This window comes from Schistocerca gregaria, chromosome 7 (assembly GCF_023897955.1).
Source record: "Schistocerca gregaria isolate iqSchGreg1 chromosome 7, iqSchGreg1.2, whole genome shotgun sequence".
NCBI lineage: Eukaryota > Metazoa > Arthropoda > Insecta > Orthoptera > Acrididae > Schistocerca > Schistocerca gregaria.
Genome location: NC_064926.1, coordinates 199,080,219 through 199,103,132, shown reverse-complemented (window position 1 = coordinate 199,103,132; position 22,914 = coordinate 199,080,219). Strand labels below are relative to the sequence as shown.

At 38.0% G+C, this 22,914-nt stretch overlaps 1 protein-coding gene across 1 annotated transcript; it reads left to right on the top strand.

The window, feature by feature from the left end:
• The first annotated feature begins 251 nt into the window (after positions 1 to 251).
• LOC126282349 (mitochondrial carnitine/acylcarnitine carrier protein-like) lies at positions 252 to 1,127 on the top strand. The gene has a single exon (XM_049982006.1). It carries the CDS (start codon positions 252 to 254, stop codon positions 1,125 to 1,127), a length of 876 nt encoding a protein of 291 aa, XP_049837963.1.
• Positions 1,128 to 22,914: the final 21,787 nt, after the last annotated feature.

The following is a 22,914-nucleotide window of genomic DNA, read 5'->3' as shown; positions in this document are numbered from 1 at the left end:
GTATGTGAAAATTTCAGTCCCAAATGAAGTAGGTATAACAACAGATTAAATAATTCCTCAAGACAGCTATAAATTCAAGTATCGTTCTGACATTTAGGAATACGGAGGGCGCAGAGAGTTTATGCATTCTCTTTGTAGGCGTGCCCGCTAGCTACTGTTCACTGTTGATTGACAGTATAGGAGGTACAATGCATGTGGTTTGCTTCACATTGTTTCAGATATAGTGTCACTCGGAGAAGACTGATAAAAATATGAGTGAAAAAAATGCAGTCAGTCCTGTCAAGTACTTACTGTGTGGTGGTTTCGGTGGAATGTGTGCAGTTGCTGTAGATCATCCATTAGAAATGGGAATAAGAACTCTTCCAGAAAGCGTACCGGTAACGGTGAATAACGTTCCGGAGCTGTTCACATATTTTGTGAAAACTTTCAGAAGTGAAAGTCTTAAGACAATATACAGGGGATCGGAGAAACGGTTCACAACAGCCGCTTCAATTTCATCGTTATCATTTTTTGGATATGGACTGGGCAGACGATTGTTGCAGAAGACACCTAGTGATGACTTGTCATTTCCTGGTTTATTCCTTGCCGGCGCATTTTCGGGTTTGCTAAAATCACTCATCGTCCCGTTGAGAAATGATAATAATATTTTGAATGAATTGAGAAGTTCAGTAAAGAAATTTGATGTTCAAGGAGTTCTTCAGTTAATTATAAAACGTAATGGAATAAGGAATGTTTATGATGGCTCGCGGCATGTGTTTTACAAGGAAATACCATTAACTGGTTTGTATTTTATGACTTACGATGGCCTTCGGCATATTATGGTACCAGAACATAAAAGATCAGACATTTGTGTTTTCAGAACTATAGTGGCAGGTGGGATGGCAGGTATTGTCTTTTCAGCGGCGAGCATAATTGTTGATAAGATACAATGCGGATGCCCACCTGGCTCGGGTTTTAAAGGACTGAAGGACTCCTTGACAAATCTGACAAAACAGGGCGACATTTTATCAGTGTACAGAGGCTATGCACCTGTAATGATACGCGCATTTCCAGTGAGCGCTTCATGTTTTCTAGGGTTTCAGACATGCCTGAGTGTCCTAAACTGGATAGCGCCAAATCCAATATAATAGTGAATCAGTGAGAAAAGCTGCACAGTTTACTGTTTCACTTCACTTAGAAAGGAAGAAGATGTAGACTGATTACCCCACTATACAATTAACTCATCAGTGTTTACACACAAGTAATACAGAGACGTATTAGCCCTGTAAAATAAATGTACTCATTAATAGGCAGCTTGATGATCAGCAAAAATGTAACAGCTGTATATTGTTTCCAAAGAGGTAGCCCAATAACCTTTATACAAAGTAACCAGTGTATTGCTTTTTATATGCTGTAACATATCTGGTGTTAGTAATAAGAGATACAGCTTCCAGAGTGAGAACTTTGTTTTCATTTGTCTATTCAAGGAAAATAATTTTTGTAATCATTGAATTGTATGAAGTATTAGAATATAACAAAGTTTTCTAATTAGCTCTTAATATTTTTTCACTAGTAGTTGAGATACAGAATTATTGAATCAGAAGTGAATTGTACATTTCTCAGCAGGGAATGTACATCCTATCATTTGCCTATGTTAATAAAATTGTATGAATACTGCAATGTGTTGCATGTGTCTGCGTTGTGCAGAAGTGTAAAATGTAAGATTTAACCTTTTTTTTATTAGAATTAAGAGGTAGTTGGAGGACTTAATAAAATAATCAACATACAGTTTTTACTAGCATACTTATAGTTTACAACAATTATCCCCAATAGTTTTAATAGAATGGATAGAAATCAAAGAACAAAATATGGTATCTATTTATCATCCACTTGCAATTTATGAACTGTAAATGCAGATTGCTGAAGACTGATTTCTACCAGAAGGCAGTAAATTGACATTTCTTGGGGATTGTGTGCAGCTATTACAAATCAAAATTAAACTCTGTTCAGGAATAGTTTTTTATAGCAACAGTAGCCACTAATAATGATTCTTGCATGTCCCTTGCAAACATAGGAGTGATAATGTTGTGGTAAACCAGGTCCAAGAAATTTTGAATAATTGTTATACTATGCAGATAACTAAATATTTCATACAAACCTGTTTTTGAAAGGACTCATATGTGTATTTATTAGCCATTCAGCATGTTTACCATGCAATTGGTTTTGTCAAAATACATGTTACAGATTTCATAGAAGTATAGTTGTTACTAATTTTTACATTACACATTATGCTTTTATATATTTATATACATATCTTTTTAGTAGTTCAGAATTTGTACATTTTACTCACATCATAATTTTACATGTACATAATTACATATAAATACATAAACTTCTTACTAATCAGACAATTTCAGCAATAATCATTATACAGTTTATGTCCAAGAATTAATTATAGAGTTTTACACATTTAGTTAATGATAGTTACAGTATTTAATTGTTTATATATCCCTCCCAAATTAATTTCAAGATATTCTTCAATTGAGTAGTGTGATTTATTTTTGGGCCATGTGTCTAATACCTCCTTAAATTTAAAGAGGGTGAGTGTTTTGATGGATTGTGGCAGTTTATTATATAACTTTAGACTTAGGTGTTTGTGACTGTTTTGTGTCAGTCAGTGACAGCCTAGAATACGGTATATCAAGCATGCAGTTGTTTCAAGTGCACTGCAAATGTAAATTCTTTCTCTGTCTAAATTGTTGTATATTTTCTTTTACATATATTAAGCTGTTATTCTTATATAGAAACTCGGGAGTGTCATTATGTTAGTATACTGAAGTGCTCCTTACGGGTTTCTCTTGGACCCAATCCAAGTATACATCAAATTGCTTCTCTTCTTTCTTTCTTTTTTTTTGTGCCATTTTAATACACAGTTTGTGCCTGGTGAATTAACCCATAACAGAATCCCATATTGTAACTGTGATTGAAAGAATGCATAGTAGCAAAGCATCAGTAAACTTTTATTGACAGAATATCTTAGTTTATACAGCAGGAATATTATGCATACAAGTTTGCCTGTCAGATAGCTCATATGGTCATCCCATGAGAGCCTTTGATCAATTTTTAGTTTGACACTGTGATTCTCTGCCTTCCGTACCTTTAGATTAAAATAAATTTCCTCTGTTTTTGTGTTGTTTATAAATAACTGGTTAGCAATACACCACACCCTACATTTTTCAAAAAGTTCATTAGTTTTGTTTATCACATCTTGCATACTCTTTGGATTGTTTGGAAATTTAGAAATATAGAACATGTCAGGGAAATTCTGTCTTGAGCTTTCTGCAGTTAAGTGAGATAGGACTGGATTTAATAGTTTTGTTGTTTCTAAATATACGTTACACGTAGATTTGTTGGTAATGTGTTATATGCCTTAACGTGTTTTCCTTCAGAGGCATGAATTAATTTCACATTACATTGAAAATACACACGCTCTGAACTCCATATGTATGCAAACACTTTTTTAAACTGTATCTTAACTTTTTCTGTTTTTGTGATTTCAGCTTAACATTGTGTCTGATATTTCATTTACAACTTCTGTCTAAGCTTCTAATTTCAACATTTATGTTTCTTTGTACGGTTACAGTCGTTAATGATGTAGAGTATATATTCAGCACACCCAAGTAACAACGTATGTTTGCAAAGAAGCATACAGTTACACTAATACAAACATTAAATCCTGCAGTTTTCGCAGTGCTCTTTTGTAATTTTGGCTTTGAATAACAAATTTTGTATTTTACTAGTATGTATGACATTGAACAGTTGATATAGAACTAATCAAGATTTCACACAGAAAACAGAATTAACTTTCTGCAGTTAATAGTCTTCAGGCAGCATCGTGAACACAGAGGTTGAAAATAATCAAAAATATAGATGCTGAGGAAATAATTTATATATGCATGTAAAATTACTGTAAGGATCAACCAAACTGTCTGTGCATATTTCCCAGTGTTTGTTGGCCCAAGTGGTGAACATTCTGTGAAGTATATCCTGATTCTTTTTTCCATCTTGTTGTAGTGCTATGTAGACAGAAGCTGTACTTTATACAGATAGTGTATTTGCCCTGGTGTTTTTATTATCTGTTTAGGACAGTTGAAATGTGTCTGCCTCACTCTGCTCTTAACCTGTGTTCCATATTTTTCTGTCAGCCCCATGTACCACACATGTAATCAACATTCTTTTTGAGGATATTTCTTTTAGTTTGTGAATAATCCATGAAATATTTTTTTTTCCAAATACACTTAAAAATTTGGAAATGTTTAAGCTATTTTGTGCCAGCATTTACTTAGGGTAAACTCTCTTTTAGTGTAATACACAGTAAGTAACATGTTTTCCAGCTTAGTGAATGTGATAATGGTTTTGCCCTTCACATTTTTCAGAGAAGAATGACTGTTGAAAGGAGCTGAAAATGGCATTGTACTACAGCATGACTCGACTTGATGCTTGTGTTGCAGATTTGCCTGCAGATTGTCTGCTTAGCAACAGGGACATAGACAGTTGCGCACAGATAGTTACAAAAACCAAAATTTGTTTTTTATCTTGTTGGAAGTGTGTAGCAGACAAATTAGATATTAAATAGGATTATCACGGAGGATATTGAGTCAGGTGAAGTACATTGGAGCAGGGTGAGAGGATAATAAACAATAAATTCTAGTCACAGAAGCTACTGTATTTGGAAATGAGAAATTAGAAATGGTACAGAGAGTAGTTCACAAGTCATAGATATGTAAAGCATATGCAAAATAAATGTGTAAACAGAACAGAACTGTGTGAAGCAACAGCTTTGGAAGAAACTGCAGAATCCTGTTGAAAAGTGGAACATAAAGAAAAAATTATTTTATCTTATTTTATTACAAATTCCGTTGAGTCCAGTAGTGTTAAAAGTTGCCAGGATGTGGAAAAGTCAGTATTTTTGCAAGCATGAATTTTTTTATACAGTTCATAGGATAGTATTCATATCAACTACTGTTAGATCATAATACATAAAAATAAGCAAGATGTATTAACATAACGTACAGGATTAACATCGGCATATACACTTGCTTGAAAATCAAAGGTATACTTGTTAAAATAAAAATAAAAAATTATACCTGCATTAATGAGACATCCCAACTATACAGTAAAACTGCATATATGCATGCTAATGTGTGCTAAAAAAAATTAACGAACTGAGAAGAATCAGTTTTGCAACAGGTACTTTTTTCTAGTCGCTCTTCAATTTTGGTGTTTCAAGAACAATACTTTCGATGTCTATGGGTTGTGCATTGAAAACTTCCGTGTCTCAGTAATTTACTCCTTTCTGACAGTGGCAAAGTTAGTCTGGTAACTATGTAAGTCTTGTTTTGACCTCGTATTGTGGCCATAATATGCATTATTGATTTTGAAAGGTAACACATTTTATTAATGAAATATACAAGGAAGAAGATATACTGATGTATCATTGTGAAAATCAGTCATTCCCAGAACAGATTCGTGCAAGAGAATTTCAGATGGACACCACTCTTTTACCAATGAAATTCCCTGCAGGCTAATTAACTGAAAATCTGATACCATAAGATAATAGTGCATGGAAATGTACAAATTAAGCTAAGCTGGCAACATCCTTATGTGTGGCTGATACAAGTATGTGTGAGGCCAATGTTCCAAAATCAAGCCTTTTTGTTTTATCTAGGTATTGCTAGGCATTTGCTATTAGTTTACATCCCCGAGATCTTAGCAGAGTCCATATGCTGTATTCATTGTCCATTTCATATTTATGCCCTCTTGTTCTTTGCAACACCCAGTCCTGCACAGAAAAATTAGTTAATGTTCTTTCTATGTGACTTAAAAAGTAAATTTTTAATTTTTTTTTATTCAGAGAGAGTCATTTACAACTGAACCAGTTGAGGATATCATCAAATACAAATAGCAGTAGTTTCCAGGTTTTCTGCTGCTTGTTTTATGGACCAAGAGAATAGCACTGTCAGCTAGGAGCTGAAATTGCTCACTACATAAGATAAGATAATTTAATTGTTACTATGCCATTACGGCAATAGACAAATTTTTTATACAGTGTAATCATTGCATTAATAAATAGAGCAATACAAGGTGTCAGTTGTTAGCATACAATTCCATGTTGCAGTCAAAAAATTATTTTTTAATTCATAAAAGGGATTGGCAACAAACGATTTATTTAATAGTTTCCTAAATGCATGCTCCAGAAGGTCTTGTACCCTCTGTGGAAGCTTATTAAATAGTTTATGGTCCATTAGCTCATAGCTATTGATTGTCTTTTATAGTCTATGATATGACATATGTGTGGACTTTATTTTTTCTTGTGTTGTAACTGTGAATATTATTTCTACTTTTTACTTCATGCAGATTCCTTTTTGTATAGATTAACATGGGTATATTTACAGATTCATAATAGTCATTAGTCAGAATATAAAGGCTCACAATGTGCTTTATCTTGAGAACAAGAAGTGAATCTGATTGCTTTCTTATGCAGAAGTAATATGTCTTGAATTTATGCAGAGAATAATTCCATTTGACATAACACTTTGAAAAAATGCAAAATAAGGTGTTTTAACATTATAGTAGAACAGATGTGGGAAGTCATTTATAAATATAAGAAACAGCGAGACCCCGTGTCTGAAGCTTTTGGTTCTCCAGTGTTTCTGTGTGTCCCCATTAGGCAAAGCTGGACTTTCACAAATGTCAGTGATTGCTACCCTCTACTTTTTATATGTTAAATTAGACATAACCCATGTCCCCACTTTTCTGCTTAACTCATAGAAGTCTTTTTTATTTAGCAGAATTTCGTAGTTTACACAGTTGACAGCATTCGATAGTTTACACACAATTCTAACTGGGGCCAATTTGCTATTAAGAGATTGCTGACTGTGATTGGTGGAGCAGAAAATAGGATCATGTATTGTTAGGCCTTGGTGGAAACCAAACTGACATTTACTGAGAATGTTGTGACTGTTCAGGTGATCAACAGTTCTCCTGAACAACATTTTCTCTTAGTAAAGCTTGTTATCAGGGATATAGGAAAGTAATTTATTATGTTAGTTTTTCACGCCTCTTGAAACATGGTTACATGCATGTGTATTTTAATTGGAGTGGGGAAATACCTGATGTAAGAATTGTTAAATATATGACACAGGACTGCACTTACATAATAATGACAACATCTAAATATCAGCATGGTTATGAATTCCAGAAATTTTGTATTTGTGATCAGCGTTCATCTTTACAGTGAGCTACTACCTAGCCTCAATATTATTTATTCTTAGAGTATTTGCACAAGTTATCTGTTGCATGGATTGATTATTGCAGTCTCATTTCATCAACATAGTGTATGTGATTCACGAATAGCTAGCCTCGTGAGTGGATTTCCACGGTCAAAACTGCAGGCCATTTCTAAAGGTATCTCTTAACAGATCGGGCCTGCCGATCTGAAGTCTCTTGTTTCCCACTAATGTGCTGGCCCTGCCTGTTGGATCTAGTGACTAATCTGTCTGCAGGCCAGGTCTGTTTGTGTGTGAGATAATGTGGCGTATTTTCGTGGTTTATCCATGAACTCAGGACAGAGGTGCTCCTAGGGGGGCCAGAGTCCACAGGCAATAGATTTCAGGAACTGCGACTGTCTCACCACAAGTGTGCTGTACAGTGTGGCATTTTATTTATTCTAGTACATTTTGGCACTTCAAAAGTAGTTTACATATTAGAAAGTAGGGACGATAAGAGGAAAAAAATTGTGTCAGTACTGGTGGTTTGTACACTATGTACTCATTAATCCTTGAAAGAAAAATCACACAATACCTTTAAAATAATAGACATAACACAGTAGGTAATAACCAACAATAAAGGGATAGTAGAACCAACATTTTATTGTCAGTTGCCTATAGTGTTGGTTCACCAGCTCATACACTTCTTTCAAGAGGTCTACTTTTTTCCGAGGTTATTTCCGAAATCAGTAAAGATATTTTAAATCTGTCTTGTAACTCCAAGGAAATTGTATTTTTGTCACCAAATGTGTTTTGTTTTATTGAAATAAAATAACATCACTGATCATAATGAAAAACAGATAACATTTGGCTCGTTTACTCTATCTAAAAATAGTTCGTTAGTAAAGATGTTGTGCTTGCTAGTTTTTTAGATAATTCCTCATTTGGCACTTTTGTTTCTTGTACCATAGCTGCAAAGATGGATTTAAAATACCTCCAGGTTTTATAAAGCAGCTACTGACAATATGGTCACAGTAATGAAGAATTTTTTTTGTGAAACTTCATTTCAAAAGTTTGTAGCTTAGTTTCTATAACAACACTTTGGTCCACAGTGAGAATACCGTCTAGAAATTTTTCAGTCGTCTCTTTGTACACACTATTTTTTACATTCGTGTTTGTGTAACGTTCATGAGTCAGTTTTTACAAACAAGATACTTCATGGAACAATTGTATGTTTTTCAATATAGTCATTAGTCCAGCCCCTTAATTATATTTTTAGCAACTGAAACTTGCTGTCTCTAGAAAACCACTCACTCAGAAGTCATGAATTTTGAGTAACAGCTACATTTTCTTATTTCCTTATTAAAATGTACTTTCTTTGGCAAAACAAGTGGAGTTTGCACAATGTCATCTCACCAACATCCTACTGAACTTGCAGCTGTGATAGAATCCTAAAACAGTGGTTTACTAAATGAGGAAATGTAGTCAATTCAGATCAAATATTTATAAAAAAATATGTTTTTGGTATAAGGACAAATATGTAATTTTGTAACTTACTTGTCGTGAAGCCACACTTATACTCATTTTGGCAGCTACCAGAGTCTTAAAAAAATTGCATCATTCCATCGCTAAGTCTTAAGTTACTCATATAATGCAGTAGATAAGAAAATTCCACATGATTATCATGTAGAAAAATACTGAAATATTTCCACGCTGTCATTTGCCAAAATCCCGTTTCGATAACTAGGACCACTTAGGCAAGGCATGAGGGACACTGTGAATATTTTATTCTTGCATTCTGTGGGTACAGTCTCAAGGTCACGCCAGGCAGGGGCTGCAGGTATCAAAGAATCTGCTGGAAATATCCATGGTTCATAAGAAAAATCTGTTTTTTGTGTGGCATTTCTCTTTTGAAGGCACACCAGCTTTCAATTTTTGGAGGAGTGTTGTCAACAAACAACTTTCTGTCCTCAGTCATGTGCCAACTCTTGCAGTGTTCTAGTATTATATCATGGTCAAACCAAGCAAGGTTAAATTCAGTGATGAATGGCTAAATAACTGGAGGTTTGACAGCATTTGCACAGTTATGTGGCAACTCTCGCAGTGTTCTAGTAGTATATCATGGTCAAGCCAAGCAAGGTTAAATTCAGTGATGAATGGCTAAATGACTGGAAGTTTGACAGCATTTGCACAGTATGCAGCAAGTCTTCCACTCTCAACAACATGGGTAAGTGACTGTAATTAGCCATGTGGAAAGAGCTGAGCACTCCAAGGCAATCACGGCTCTCAAGAAGACAGTGGATGTTTGTCTTCTTTGCCAGTCCTTGGGAAGTGAAGTGCTATGACTGTTAAATGATGAATAGACTCTTGAAAGCTGTACAATATCTTGCTGGCCTTAATGGGATTTTATTTTTAATGATTGCATTGTTTTTTTACCCTGTCGTTTTGGTGATGCATTAATCATTAAAAGGGTATTCCAATAATGTTTTAAAATGTAAGCAAGGAAAACAGGAACATTGGGCGATCTGGTAAACCTTGCCAACAGAGTGGCACTCAAAAGTGTCCGACATACCCTTGCACAGCTTGATGTGACTTATCCTTTTCTAATGGCATTCATTATTCACTGGTTTTTCAATGAAGAGGGAGAATCAACTAGGTACACCTCACTGCCCTGCTTTCTCAATATTTCTGTTCTTCTTGCTTCCTCTGCAGACAAGATGGTTGATTTCATTAATCCCTTCTTCGTTGCACATGCATTCTGAAACTGGACATATCCACCTAGTGATGCCCACTGTTCTTCCCTGACAGTACATACCTGCCAACTCTCCTGATTTACACAGGAGACTCCTGGTTTTCAACTTTTTCTCTTACCTTCCAATTATTCGAGTATTTGTTTAGATTTGTAGTTAATGATGATCAAACTTAAAATGGTTGTTTTGAAAAGCCATCATTTCAGTTTTTGGCCAATTGTGCAAAGTCCTTTGCTTATTACTCTTATTAATCAATGTACTTCTTGGAGTATGTAGAAATCAGAAGGTCATGTGTGACATGTTATAGTTTTTACTTTTTCGTCTTTTCTGCACTTTTGTAGAACGTATACTCATATTGCTCAGTTTTGTGCTCTGTCTTGCGTTTGTGTGTTGTCACTGAGCCAGTGGTGCCAAGTTAATGGTTTTCCCACTACATCTGGTGGTTTTGAACACCTGTCTGGTGGCCAGTGGGAATTACAGTAGATTTTAAATGTATTAGGGTGGTTTTACAATAAAATAACTTTTAAAAACCACTATTTAATGTTTTAACATCTAGTAACTCTTGAATTTGTACTACTTAAACATTACAATACACGGTGTTCTGTCTTCATTCCTGTATTGTCACGTATTCTAGTATTAATAAATCTGCAGCTGCAAGCATTCTGCATACCTATAGTGCTGGACTTAATGTGGTGTTTTGTACACCACTGGATACTGTTTGAGCACTAAACATGGGTAAAATAAAAGCTGTGTGATAGCAAATTTGCAAACTGGTGAGAGAGAATTTTTGGCGATGACCCAACAGCATCTCACAAATTTTGTCATAATATTTTGTTAGCACCTCATGCTGACATATAAGCCATAGTGGCACGAAAAGCACAGACAGCTGCTGCACTGTAAACAAAAATGTGTTTCAAAACCATGAAAGAAGCTTTAGAAGTGAATCAAGCTGAGGGTTCCCTTGCATTAAAATGCCTGGCAGAGCGTTCATTGTACCATTTTCAGATTATTTCTGTACCGTTCCACCTCGAATAGTGTGCAGGAAAAATGAACACCTAAATCTTTTTTCGTTCACACTCTGATTTTTTTGTATTATGATGATACTTTCTCCCTGTGTAGGTAGTGGTCAACAAAATATTTCTGCATTTCGAGGAGAAATTTGGTGATTGAAATTTTATAAACAGCTTCCATTGCAACAAAAAACACTTTTTATTTATTTATTTTTAAATGATTGCCACCCCAACTCATGTATCATTTCCATGACACATTATCCCCTCTATCGCGATGATATAAAACAAGCTGCTCATCTTTGGAATTTTTCAATGTTCTCCATCAGTCCTATCTAGTTAAGGATCCCAAGCCGTGCAGCAGTACTCTAGCAGAGGGTGGACATGTTGTGCCATCTGCATCCTTAAATTTCATTTTTGACTAATTATCATTAACGTACATGAGTATAATTGGCATTTTCATAATAGAGAAAGGTTGGCCCTCAGTTTTAAAGAATATAACACAAGATCTAATTTTGTACTTAGTTTTATGTATGTAAATGATTTTCTGATTTATTTTGACTATTCCTAGTTAGTATAGTTTGTTATTGGGCGAAGTCAGTAATTGTTTTGCAATTTAAATTGTGTTGTCGACATAAATAAACATAAATTCTGTACTAATTATAAACAACTAACATTATTCTTAAAGGATCGATTTGGCTCTATTCGAAACATGTTAGCAAAGCCAGCCATTAATTAATTTCAAAGTAATTAACAGTTTTCCCAAAAGTATTGTTTGCATAATATCTCTTAATTTCATCATTTAAACAAATAATTCAGCCTAACTCTTGCAGTAGAAGATACTGTTAAAAAGAACCAAATTTTCGATGTATTCAGTTAATTTAATGAGTTAAGTTTTAATTGTAATTTCTGTAAATTTATCTTCAATCAATGTGTAGTTTCAGCACCTATTATTGTGACGATATACAGGGTGAGCGCAAAGACTTGCTCTGATTATAACAATTTATTGCAGAATAACCGTTTGACATAATAATTTATATTTGATACTGTTAAATAGGCTAGTGCTACTAGTTTTTTTTTAAAGACCACTTACGTTAGTAAACCTCAACGAGTGCTCCCTTGATAGCTCGGAGAAGGTCGAGGTGGTATTCCAGTTCCTGCCAGGTGTTTCGTAACTTGTATTCTGGCACAGTACCCACAGCAACTTGTATCCTAGCCTTCAGTTCATCAATGTCAGCAACTGATGTACTGAAGACTCTGTCCTTAATATAGCCCAGAAAAAAAAGTCGAGGGGCATAATGTCTGGAGAGCGGGATGGCCAGTGTGTTGGACAGTTCCTTCCAATCCAACGATCTGGAAATGTTTCATCCAGGAAATAACGCATTATCAAAGCCCTTTTGGGGGTTGGGGGTGGTGGTGGGGGGTAATGCTCCATCTTGCTGGAAAATTATCCATGCTTGATATTCTTCTAACTATGGGGCAATGAAATGTTGCAAAATGTGTAAGTAAATGTTAGTGGTACTGGATTTTACTGTGAAGTAAAATGGTCCAGAAACCTTGTTATGCATGAGGCCACACCAGACATTCACTTTTTTGCTGTCTCGCTGTAACTGTACAGTAGCATGTGGAGACTCAGAACCCCATATACTGACATTATGCCTACTTACCATTTTTTATCATTCAAATTGACATGTAAGGTGGATTCATCGGTAAAGCGATGAAGTAATTGTTAGTGCTATCAATCCCGTTGAGAACTGTTGTGGTTGGCAGGAGAGCCAACCGTATAACTAAAGGAGGCCGAAATGCATGCGTCTCAGCTCACGCAGGCTGGCATGAGGTCTGGAACATGGCAAGGGAATTAGAATTGTGAAAAACAGACATAGCTGGTGGAATACTTAACTTTAATCCATTAATGACAAACGTCACTCTTGACATTACATGATTTACAATATGAATAGAAACTGATCATGGCGCCTTGCTAGGTCGTAGCAAATAACGTAGCTGAAGGCTATGCTAACTATCGTCTCGGCAAATGAGAGCGTAATTTGTCAATGAACCATCGCTATCAAAGTTGGCTGTATAACTGGGGCAAGTGCTAGGAAGTCTCTCTAGACCTGCCGTGTGGCGGCGCTCGGTCTGCAATCACTGATAGTGGCGACACGCGGGTCCGACGTATACTACCGGACCGCGGCCGATTTAAAGGCTACCACCTAGCAAGTGTGGTGTCTGGCGGTGACACCACAAGAACCTCAGTTGCAAATTCAGCACGTTTCAGCAAATCATTTGGTTGCAAGGCCTGCACGATTTGCACTTTGTAAGCATGCAACCTAAGTCTTTCATGAAGAATCTTCACCACACTTGCTTGCGGTATTTGAAGTTCACGTGATGCTAGACAAGTTGATTTAGACGGACCCTGTTGAAGTGATTGCCGAACACGATCAACAGTTGCATCACTCACACGAGGGCTGCCACTTTGAGGACGATCTTCAACGCTGCCTGTTTCGTTAAACTTTGCATACCATCACTTTATTGATTTAACACCAGGTGGGCTGCATCCATGAGAAGCCCAAAATTTACGCTGAACGCTGATGGGCGATCTTGTTTCATTAAACCAAAGCAAACATTGTGCTTTCTACTGCTTCGACGCCATTTTTCCAGTAACTAACGTGACCTAACAGACATCATTGGTGTTGTAGAGCACTAGCGCCATCTATTGGTCACAACAACTAGTAACACTAGCGTATGTAACTTATTATATCAAAAGCTTATAAATTTTATAATCAGGGCAAGACTTTCTACTAACACTGTATAGGGGCCTGATCTTTGGTCCCAAGACAGTCAGTCCATGGCTGAGTTTTGGACGAGAAACCTGTGTTGACTAGAACAACAATAACTCTTCAGTTAACTGTGAAATAAGTGTAACACAATTAGGCCGTGTGTTAAAACAATGACAGTGTCTGTTGAACCTTTTTATTCTTGAAGAAATGTGAACTCGTAGATGTTCAACGGGAAACTATTGTAGCAGTATGTGGATGTTTGCCTTTAATCTATCAATGAGGCTTATCAAAAGTTAAGCAGTAGTGCACTGGCTATATAACTGTGTATTATTGGGGAGGGGGGGGGGGTAGTGAATAGTGAAAGTAAATAATTGTGAAACACAGATGTGCACCTGTCGGCTACATCATTTAAAGTAGACAGTACCGCACTCCCACCCCCTATTTTTTCAGCCAGTACGTTGGCACTGAGGATGATCAACGAAGAAATAAAGCAGGCGAGCATCGTCACATATGTTGCCCCGATGAGAGGAATATTGTAGATAGCCACAATAAACAAGGACTCGTGAAATTTGAACAGTGAACTCAACAGCGGTTTACAGTGCAGTGGTGCAACAACCAATCAGTGCTGGGGTTTTGTGACCACAGTAGGACAGGAGCCGATCACCGAGCAGGTTCTATGGAAGCAGCCATTGAGCACATTGAGCAGACAAGCGGTACGCAGGTGGACACAGCTGACCGAGATAAACAACATGCCTCGCTGAGAAAATTACAACTTGCAACAGGTGTGTAGATGACGTATCAAGATTGCAATGGTGCAGTGAACTGAGGTGTGTAAATAAGAATAAGGTAATTTCATAGCCAAAGCTGTTTTATATTAAGTGATACATAATGAGTGGCCTTAATGAACAACACAATGTGATTTATAAAAAAGATGTAAAGTTTTTAAATAATTAGAAAGACTTAATGGGCACTGATTCACAGGACAATAGCCGTTATGGGAAATTTGAAGCAATGTTAAGGTAAATTATGAGTAGTATGTGTACGAAAGAAGACATTAGTAGGTTGGAAAAGTAGTTTGAAAGAAGACGTTAGGAGGTTGGGAAATAGTATAAAGAAAGTAGTACATAATACTAATGAGAAATTAACATTGAGTAGTAAATGTGTAGAAGAGAGAGGGAAACTTTGTGATGACAATAGTAGGAAGGTGGAGGTTTATGAGAAACAGTGTGCTGAAAATAGGGTTAAATTTGAGAACCAAATTTATCAGATTAAAAATGATTCAGAAACTGAGGTAGAGATCAAGTGGCAGTAGTAGTAGAGGAAAAACTGGTAAAAGTAAATGAAAATGTAGATTCAAAATTGACTGAAATGGAGGTAAACGTGGAAGAGGTACAAAATCTGAAGCATAGAGCAAGTGACAGTGGGTCTGATTCTGACAGTTGTTGTAATGAGAATGAAGTCTTAAAATCTCGAGCTTTCGATGATAGCCTCCATCATCATCATCAGGAACACCTGACTGTCTTCACTGCTGCTGTGGTGGCATTTTATAGCCCGTGGACGGCTTCTGATTGGTCGGCTTGTGATTGGTCGACAATTACGTACTGCTGTCGCAGACTGTGTCAGTGTATGCACTGGTGGTGCCACTGCTTCCGTTGGAATTTAAACCTTGGAAGGAATTTCTCTGCATCGAGCGCTCATTTCCATGCACCGCTCAGATAGGATCCGCTATCACAGTTAAAGTTTTTCTCAGTCATTCTTATTTCAACAGCCTCCTTAATAACAGAATCCGAGCATGTGGAAGCATTTTTGTATTGTTGTTGTTGTTGTTGTGGTCTTCAGTCCAGAAACTTGTTTGATGCAGCTCTCCATGCTAATCTATCTTTTGCAAGCTTCTTCATCTCCCAGTACCTACGACAACCTACATCCTTCTGAATCTGCTTAGTGTATTCATCTCTTGGTTTCCCTCTACAATTTTTACCCTCCACACTGCCCTCCAATGCTAAATTTCTGATCCCTTGATGTCTCAGGACATGTCCTACCAACTGAACCATTCTTCTAGTCAAGTTGTGCCACAAACTTCTCTTCTCCCCAATCCTATTTAATACCTCCTCATTAGTTACATGATCCTAGCCACCTAATCTTCAACATTCTTCTGTAGCACCACATTTCGAAAGCTTCTATTCTCTTCTTGTCCAAACTATTTATTGTCCATGTTTCACTTCCATACATGGCTACACTCCATACAAATACTTTCAGAAACGACTTCCTGACACTTAAATCTATACTCGATGTTAACAAATTTCTCTTCTTCAGAAACGCTTTCCTTGTCATTGCCAGTCTACATTTTATATCCTTTCTACTTTGGCCATCATCAGTTATTTTGCTCCCCAAATAGCAAAACTACTTTAAGTGTCTCATTTCCTAATCTAATTCCCTCAGCATCACCCGACTTAATTCGACTACGTTCCATTATCCTTGTTTTGCTTTTGTTAATGTTCATCTTATATCCTCCTTTCAAGACACTGTCCATTCTGTTCAGCTGCTCTTCCAGGTCCTTTGCTGTCTCTGACAGAATTACAATGTCATCGGCAAACCTCATAGTTTTTATTTATTCTCCATGGATTTTAATACCTACTCCAAATTTTTCTTTTGTTTCCTTTACTGCTTGCTCAATATACAGATTGAATAACATCGGGGAGAGACCACAACCCTGTCTCACTCCCTTCCCAACCACTGCTTCCCTTTCATGCCCCTCGACTCTTATAACTGCCATCTGGTTTCTGTACAAATTGTAAATAGCCTTTCGCTCCCTGTATTTTACCCCTGCCACCTTCAGAATTTGAAAGAGAGTATTCCAGTCAACATTGTCAAAAGCTTTCTCTATGTCTACAAATGCTAGAAGCATAGGTTTACCTTTCCTTAATCATTCTTCTAAGATAAGTCGTAAGGTCAGTATTGCCTCACGTGTTCCAACATTTCTACAGAATCCAAACTGATCTTCCCCGAGGTCGGCTTCTACCAGTTTTTCCATTCGTCTGTAAATAATTTGTGTTAGTATTTTGCAGCTGTGACTTATTAAACTGATAGTTCGCTAATTTTCACATCTGTCAACACCTGCTTTTTTTGGGATTGGAATTATTATATTCTTCTTGAAGTCTGAGGGTATTTCGTCTGTCTCGTGCATCTTGCTCACCAGATGGTAGAGTTTTGTCAGGATTGGCTCTCCAAAGGCCGTCAGTAGTTCTAATGGAATGTTGTCTACTCCCGGGGCCTTGTTTCGACTCAGGTTCTGTTTAAACTCTTCACGCAGTATCGTATCTCCCATTTCATTTTCATCTACATACTCTTCCATTTCCAGAATATTGTCCTCAAGTACATTGTCCTTGTATAGACCCTCTATATACTCCTTCCACCTTTCTGCTTTCCCTTCTTTGCTTAGAACTGGGTTTCCATCTGAGCTCTTGATATTCATAAAAATGGTTCTCCTTTCTCCAAAGGTCTCTCTAATTTTCCTGTAGGCAGTATCTATCTTACCCCTAGTGAGATAAGCCTCTACATCCTTACATTTGTCCTCTAGCCATCCCTGCTTAGCCATTTTGCACTTCCTGTCGATCTCATTTTTGAGACGTTTGTATTCCTTTTTGCCTGCTTCATTTACTGCATTTTTATATTTTCTCCTTTCATCAATTAAATTCAATATTTCTTCTGTTATCCAAGGATTTCTACCAGCCCTCATCTTTTTACCTACTTGATCCTCTGCTGCCTTCACTACTTCATCCCTCAGAGCTACCCATTCTTCTTCTACTGTATTTCTTTCCCCCATTTGTGACAATTGTTCCCTTATGCTCTCCCTGAAACTCTGTACAACTTCTGGTTTATCAGTTTGTCCAGGTTCCATATTCTTAAATTCCCACCTTTCTGCAGTTTCTTCAGTTTTAATCTACAGTTCATTACCAATAGATTGTGGTCAGAGTCCACTTCTGCCCCTGGAAATGTCTTACAATTTAATACATGGTTCCTAAATCTCTGTCTTACCATTATATAATCTATCTGATACCTTTTAGTATCTCCAGGGTACTTCCATGTGTACAACCTCCTTTTATGATTCTTGAACCAAGTGTTAGCTATGATTAAGTTATGCTCTGTGCAAAATTCTACCAGACGGCTTCCTCTTTCATTTCTTTCCCCCAATCCATATTGACCTACTGTGTTTCCTTCTCTACCTTTTCCTACTCTCGAATTCCAGTCACCCATGACTATTAAATTTTTGTCTCCCATCACTACCTGAATAATTTCTTTTATCTCATCACACTTTCATCAATTTCTTCATCATTTGCAGAGCTAGTTGGCGTATAAACTTGTACTACTGTAGTAGGTGTTGGCTTTGTGTCTATCTTGGCCACAATAATGGATTCACTATGCTGTTTGTAGTAGCTTACCCGCACTCCTATTTTTTTATTCGTTATTAAACCTACTCCTGCATTACCCCTATTTGATTTTGTATTTATAACCCTGTATTCACCTGACCAGAAGTCTTGTTCCTCCTGCCGCCGAACTTCACTAATTCCCACTATATCTAACTTTAACCTATCCATTTCACTTTTTAAATTTTCTAACCTACCTGCCCGGTTAAGGGATCTGACATTCTATGCTACGATCCGTAGAATGCCAGTTTTCTTTCTCCTGATAACGACGTCCTCTTGAGTAGTCCCCGCCCGGAGATCCGAATGGGGGACTATTTTACCTCTGGAATATTTTACTCAAGAGGACGCCATCATCATTTAACCATACAGTAAAGCTGCATGCCCTCGGGTAAAATTACGGCTGTAGTTTCCCCTCGCTTTCAGCTGTTCACAGTGCCACAACAGCAAGGCCCTTTTGGTTAATGTTACAAGGCCAGATCAGTCAATCATCCAGACTGTCACCCTTGCAACTACTGAAAAGGCTTCTGCCCCTCTTCAGGAACCACACGTTTGTCTGGCCTCTCAACAGATACGCCTCTGTTGTGGTTGCACCTACGGTACGGCTATCTGTATCGTTGAGGCACGCAAGCCTCCCCACCAACGGCAAGGTCGATGGTTCATGGGGGGGATTTTTGTTTTATCAAACAGTATTTTATGTTTGTGAGCCTATGCTCTGGAATTTGCTGATTTCTCCAGTTCTCTATTTTTAATACGGTGTTGGTGTTCTTCACAGTGGTTGGAAATGATACGAATAGTCTGACCTATATAATTGCTTCCACATGCACGGAGTATATTATAAATTCCAAGGACCCTGAGGCTGAGACTGTCTTTAACATGGCGCATCACCTCCTTAGTTTTCTTACGAGGACAAAAAATCAGTCTTATACCCCGTTACCCATGACTCTTCCTATTTTACTGGATATAGTGCCACAAAAAGGAAGAACTGCAATTGGTGTTTCATCCTGTGAGTGTGCAGCATTTTCCTTTTTTTTTGGAGAGCGCTTTCTGTATATAGCGTGCACCATAGCCATTCTTTGGGAGCACGTACTTCAGATGGTTAATTTCAGACTTCAAGTGGTCCTTGTCAGAAACAGTTTTTGCTCTGTATACCAGTGTGTTCAAAACGGCTCTCTTTTGAGCAGGATGATGGGAACTCTGTGCATTAAGGTATAAATCGGTATGCATCGGCTTACGATATACAGAGTGGCCAAGACACCCATCCACCTGTCATTGTACTAAAACATCTAAGAATGGCAGCCTTCCTTCCTTCTCCATCTCAACAGTGGACCGGATGTTCAGATGTATGCTGTTCATGTGTTCCATGAATTGTTCGAGAACTTCTGCGCCGTGTGCGAGGCCATAAATGTATCATCAACATAACGATAAAAATAAGGATGGACGGAGGGGAGCCCAAATTTAATGCACATTCGTCAAAATTCTCCATAAAAAAAAGTTAGCCAATGATGGAGACAAGTGTGAGGTAACGGGTGAGTTGTGGCCCCCTGGAAATATTCTAAGTTCAGAGTTGGTGGCCACCGCTCGGGGCACTGGGCACGCTGTGGCTTGTTAGCAACCGTGTGACGCCGCACAACGGTCAGACCACGTGGTCCATCGGCCATGTGACTGGGGTTCCATAGTGATGCTGTGTCAGGGAGTGCTAAAGATGGCGGTTTTGTGAAACCATCATGGCAGACATTTCACAGTTCGTATAGAAATTAATAGTAACCAGATGAATCATGGTACCTCAAAAAGAAAGTTGTACATTACTATTATTTGCATGATGATTCTGATGGTGTAATCAGATTTTCAATATCTTTGTTAGTTTAAAGTTTAGTATCTGACTGTAAATCATGCAAGTAACACACAATAACGAATTTCCAAAATAAAAACACTTCATCCAATTTTGTTGATCGCCATGTCTTTAGAAAGCTGTTAGTGTAAACCTAAATTGGTATGAATTACAGGCATGTAACTTGAATAGTACATGAGTTACGAGAGGTCAAAGTGGCTGATTACTGTTGATCGCGTCATGCCATAAGTACTCCACAGTTACATGAAAAAAATGGTAGCGGCATGCTTATAAACATATTTATACACCTATGTCTTTGTTTATATCCAATATAAGCTATTCATGAAGAAATTGGTTAAATATTTAGAAAGCATAGAGACATTAGGCTAGTGGCCTACCTTTTGTTCTATTCCTTTGATATATATTTATTTAACTTGTTTATGTATCTAATAATATGAGTTCGAGCATGTTTCTGGTCCAGCCGTAGGAATATTTATTTAATTTCAATTTATTTAAATGTAACTACAGTATTTCGTTTGTGTTTAAAAATGTTTGTGAGTGTACATTGGATTGAAGACATGGCGCGAGAGCTCTAGCCAATCACTGCGCTTGTGAATGGGGAGGCTGGATGGAAGCAAGTTCAGGAGAGGAGGCATGAGTAGTGCTGAACAGTGGGCAGTTCTGGGCGGAACGGGACGCAACGGGCGCACAGTCAGTGGAAAGACTTGGACAGTGGAGCAATTTGTGCGTGGTCGCGGTTGATAGAAATATTTCGGAGTGCCGACCTGTGCTGTTGTGTGATTTCCGTGGCTTCTGCAGTGAAGACACAGTGTGTGTTTAGAAGTCAATATCTCACGAACTATGTTGTTGTTCATAACTAATTATGTGCAGTTGGAATCTATTGTTTCTCTGTTATTCAACTTATATTATATTTAATTGCTGGACCATCGACACCAATAAAGATTTTGCAGAAATTACCGCATTCTCAAAAGTCACCAGTGACGAATCCCTCAACAATTGCACCAATAACCTGACCGGCATCTTCCTCTCCCGCAATTATCCTGCAGACCTTGTCCACAAATACATCTCCCGAGCAATACATTCCTCCCCATCCAACAACAATGTTCCTACACCCAGACCACACAGAAGCATCCCCCTTGTCACCCAATATTATCCTATCCTCGAATACATCAACAAATTAATCTGCCAGGGATATGACTTTCTCAAGTCAAGCCCTGAAATGAGATCATCCCTTGACAATATTCTCCCCACACCACCCAGAGTTGCCTTTCATCACCCCCCCCCCCCCCCCAACCTCCGTAACATCCTTGTCAAACTCTACAGTATTCCCAGACCAATGGTTCCTACCCCTGTAACCAACCCCGCTGTAAAACCTGCCCCATGCATCCCCCCACAACCACCTACTCCAGCCCCGCTACTGATAAAACATACACAATTCAATGCAGGGACACATGTGAAACTACACGTCATTTATCAGCTGACGTGCCTGCACTGCACAACCTTTTACATAGGTATGACGACAACTAAACTGGCTGAGCGCATGAACGGGCACAGACAAACTGTCCGCCTAGGAGATGTCCAATACCCAGTAGCGGAGCATGCCCTCCAGCATAATTCTAGGGACCTAGGAACCTGCTACACCGTATGTGCCATTTGGCTTCTCCCACCCAACACCAGTCCCTCTGAACTGTGGAGATGGGAACTTGCACTCCAACACATCCTTTCATCCCGCCATCCCCCTGGACTGAACCTACGTTAAACAACCTCACTCCCATTTACTCTTCAATCTTCTCCTCTTTCCCTTTCCTCTTTAGCCATTCATGCATCTTTTCATCCTACATCTTTATACTATATACCTCTTTACTTCTGTATGCATCCTCTTTGGTTTGAAGCTGGCACAGTACTTACAGTAGAATATCTTTGGCTTCCCTTTGACGGCCTGCCTCCATCCTTACTACCCTCCCTGTTTACCTTTCCCTGTTGCTTCATAACCTGGGTTGTGAGTAACTGAATCCACTTTCCCTTCTTCCCTTTTTTCCCCTCTCTCCTCCCTGATGAAGGAACAAAGTTACGATAGCTAGGAATGTAAATTTTCTGTTCTGTTTTGTGTATCTATCGGCTGTATTGAACTGAGGTTATGTACTGGCCAGCCCCTCTATCTCTTTGTCAGTATTTGTTTCACATCTTTATATGAGATTTTCTAGTAATCATTTAGACCATCATTTAAAGTCATTAAGATAGTATCTGCAGATTTTATTTAATTGCAATCTTTCAGTTATAAATTTATGTGTTATTTTCATAATTCGCAATTGCCGAGTGATAGAAACCTTCGACCATTGGATTCATGTGTGTATCCTTATCGTATACTGTAGACTCAGCAGTATTTGGCCTGTAATGTGACAACTATGTATCCCAGTCCCTAGTCAACGAAACCAGCCAAAACTTTTAATATTGCAACTCGAGTCGGAGGTGCGTTATTATTTGAAAGCCCACACAATGGAGAGCCCATCATCATACCATCCGTTCATACGAAATTTATTACCATACAAGAAATAGATGCTTGTCATCATATGCCAGAACAATTTTATACTTTCAGGAGGAAAAACGGGACCAATCTTTGACGTACAGTAGAAAAACCATAGAGCTACTGAAGGATTCTGGTCTGCCAGATGATGTTACGAAAAGTCTCAGAGTCCGAGCTCCTAGACCGAGTGAGGTGGCGCAGTGGTAGCACACTGGACTCGCATTCGGGAGGACAATGGTTCAATCCTGCATCCGGACATCCTGATTTAGGTTTTCCGTGATTTCCCTAAATTGTTCCAGGCAAATGCCGGGATGGTTCCTTTGAAAGGGCACAGCC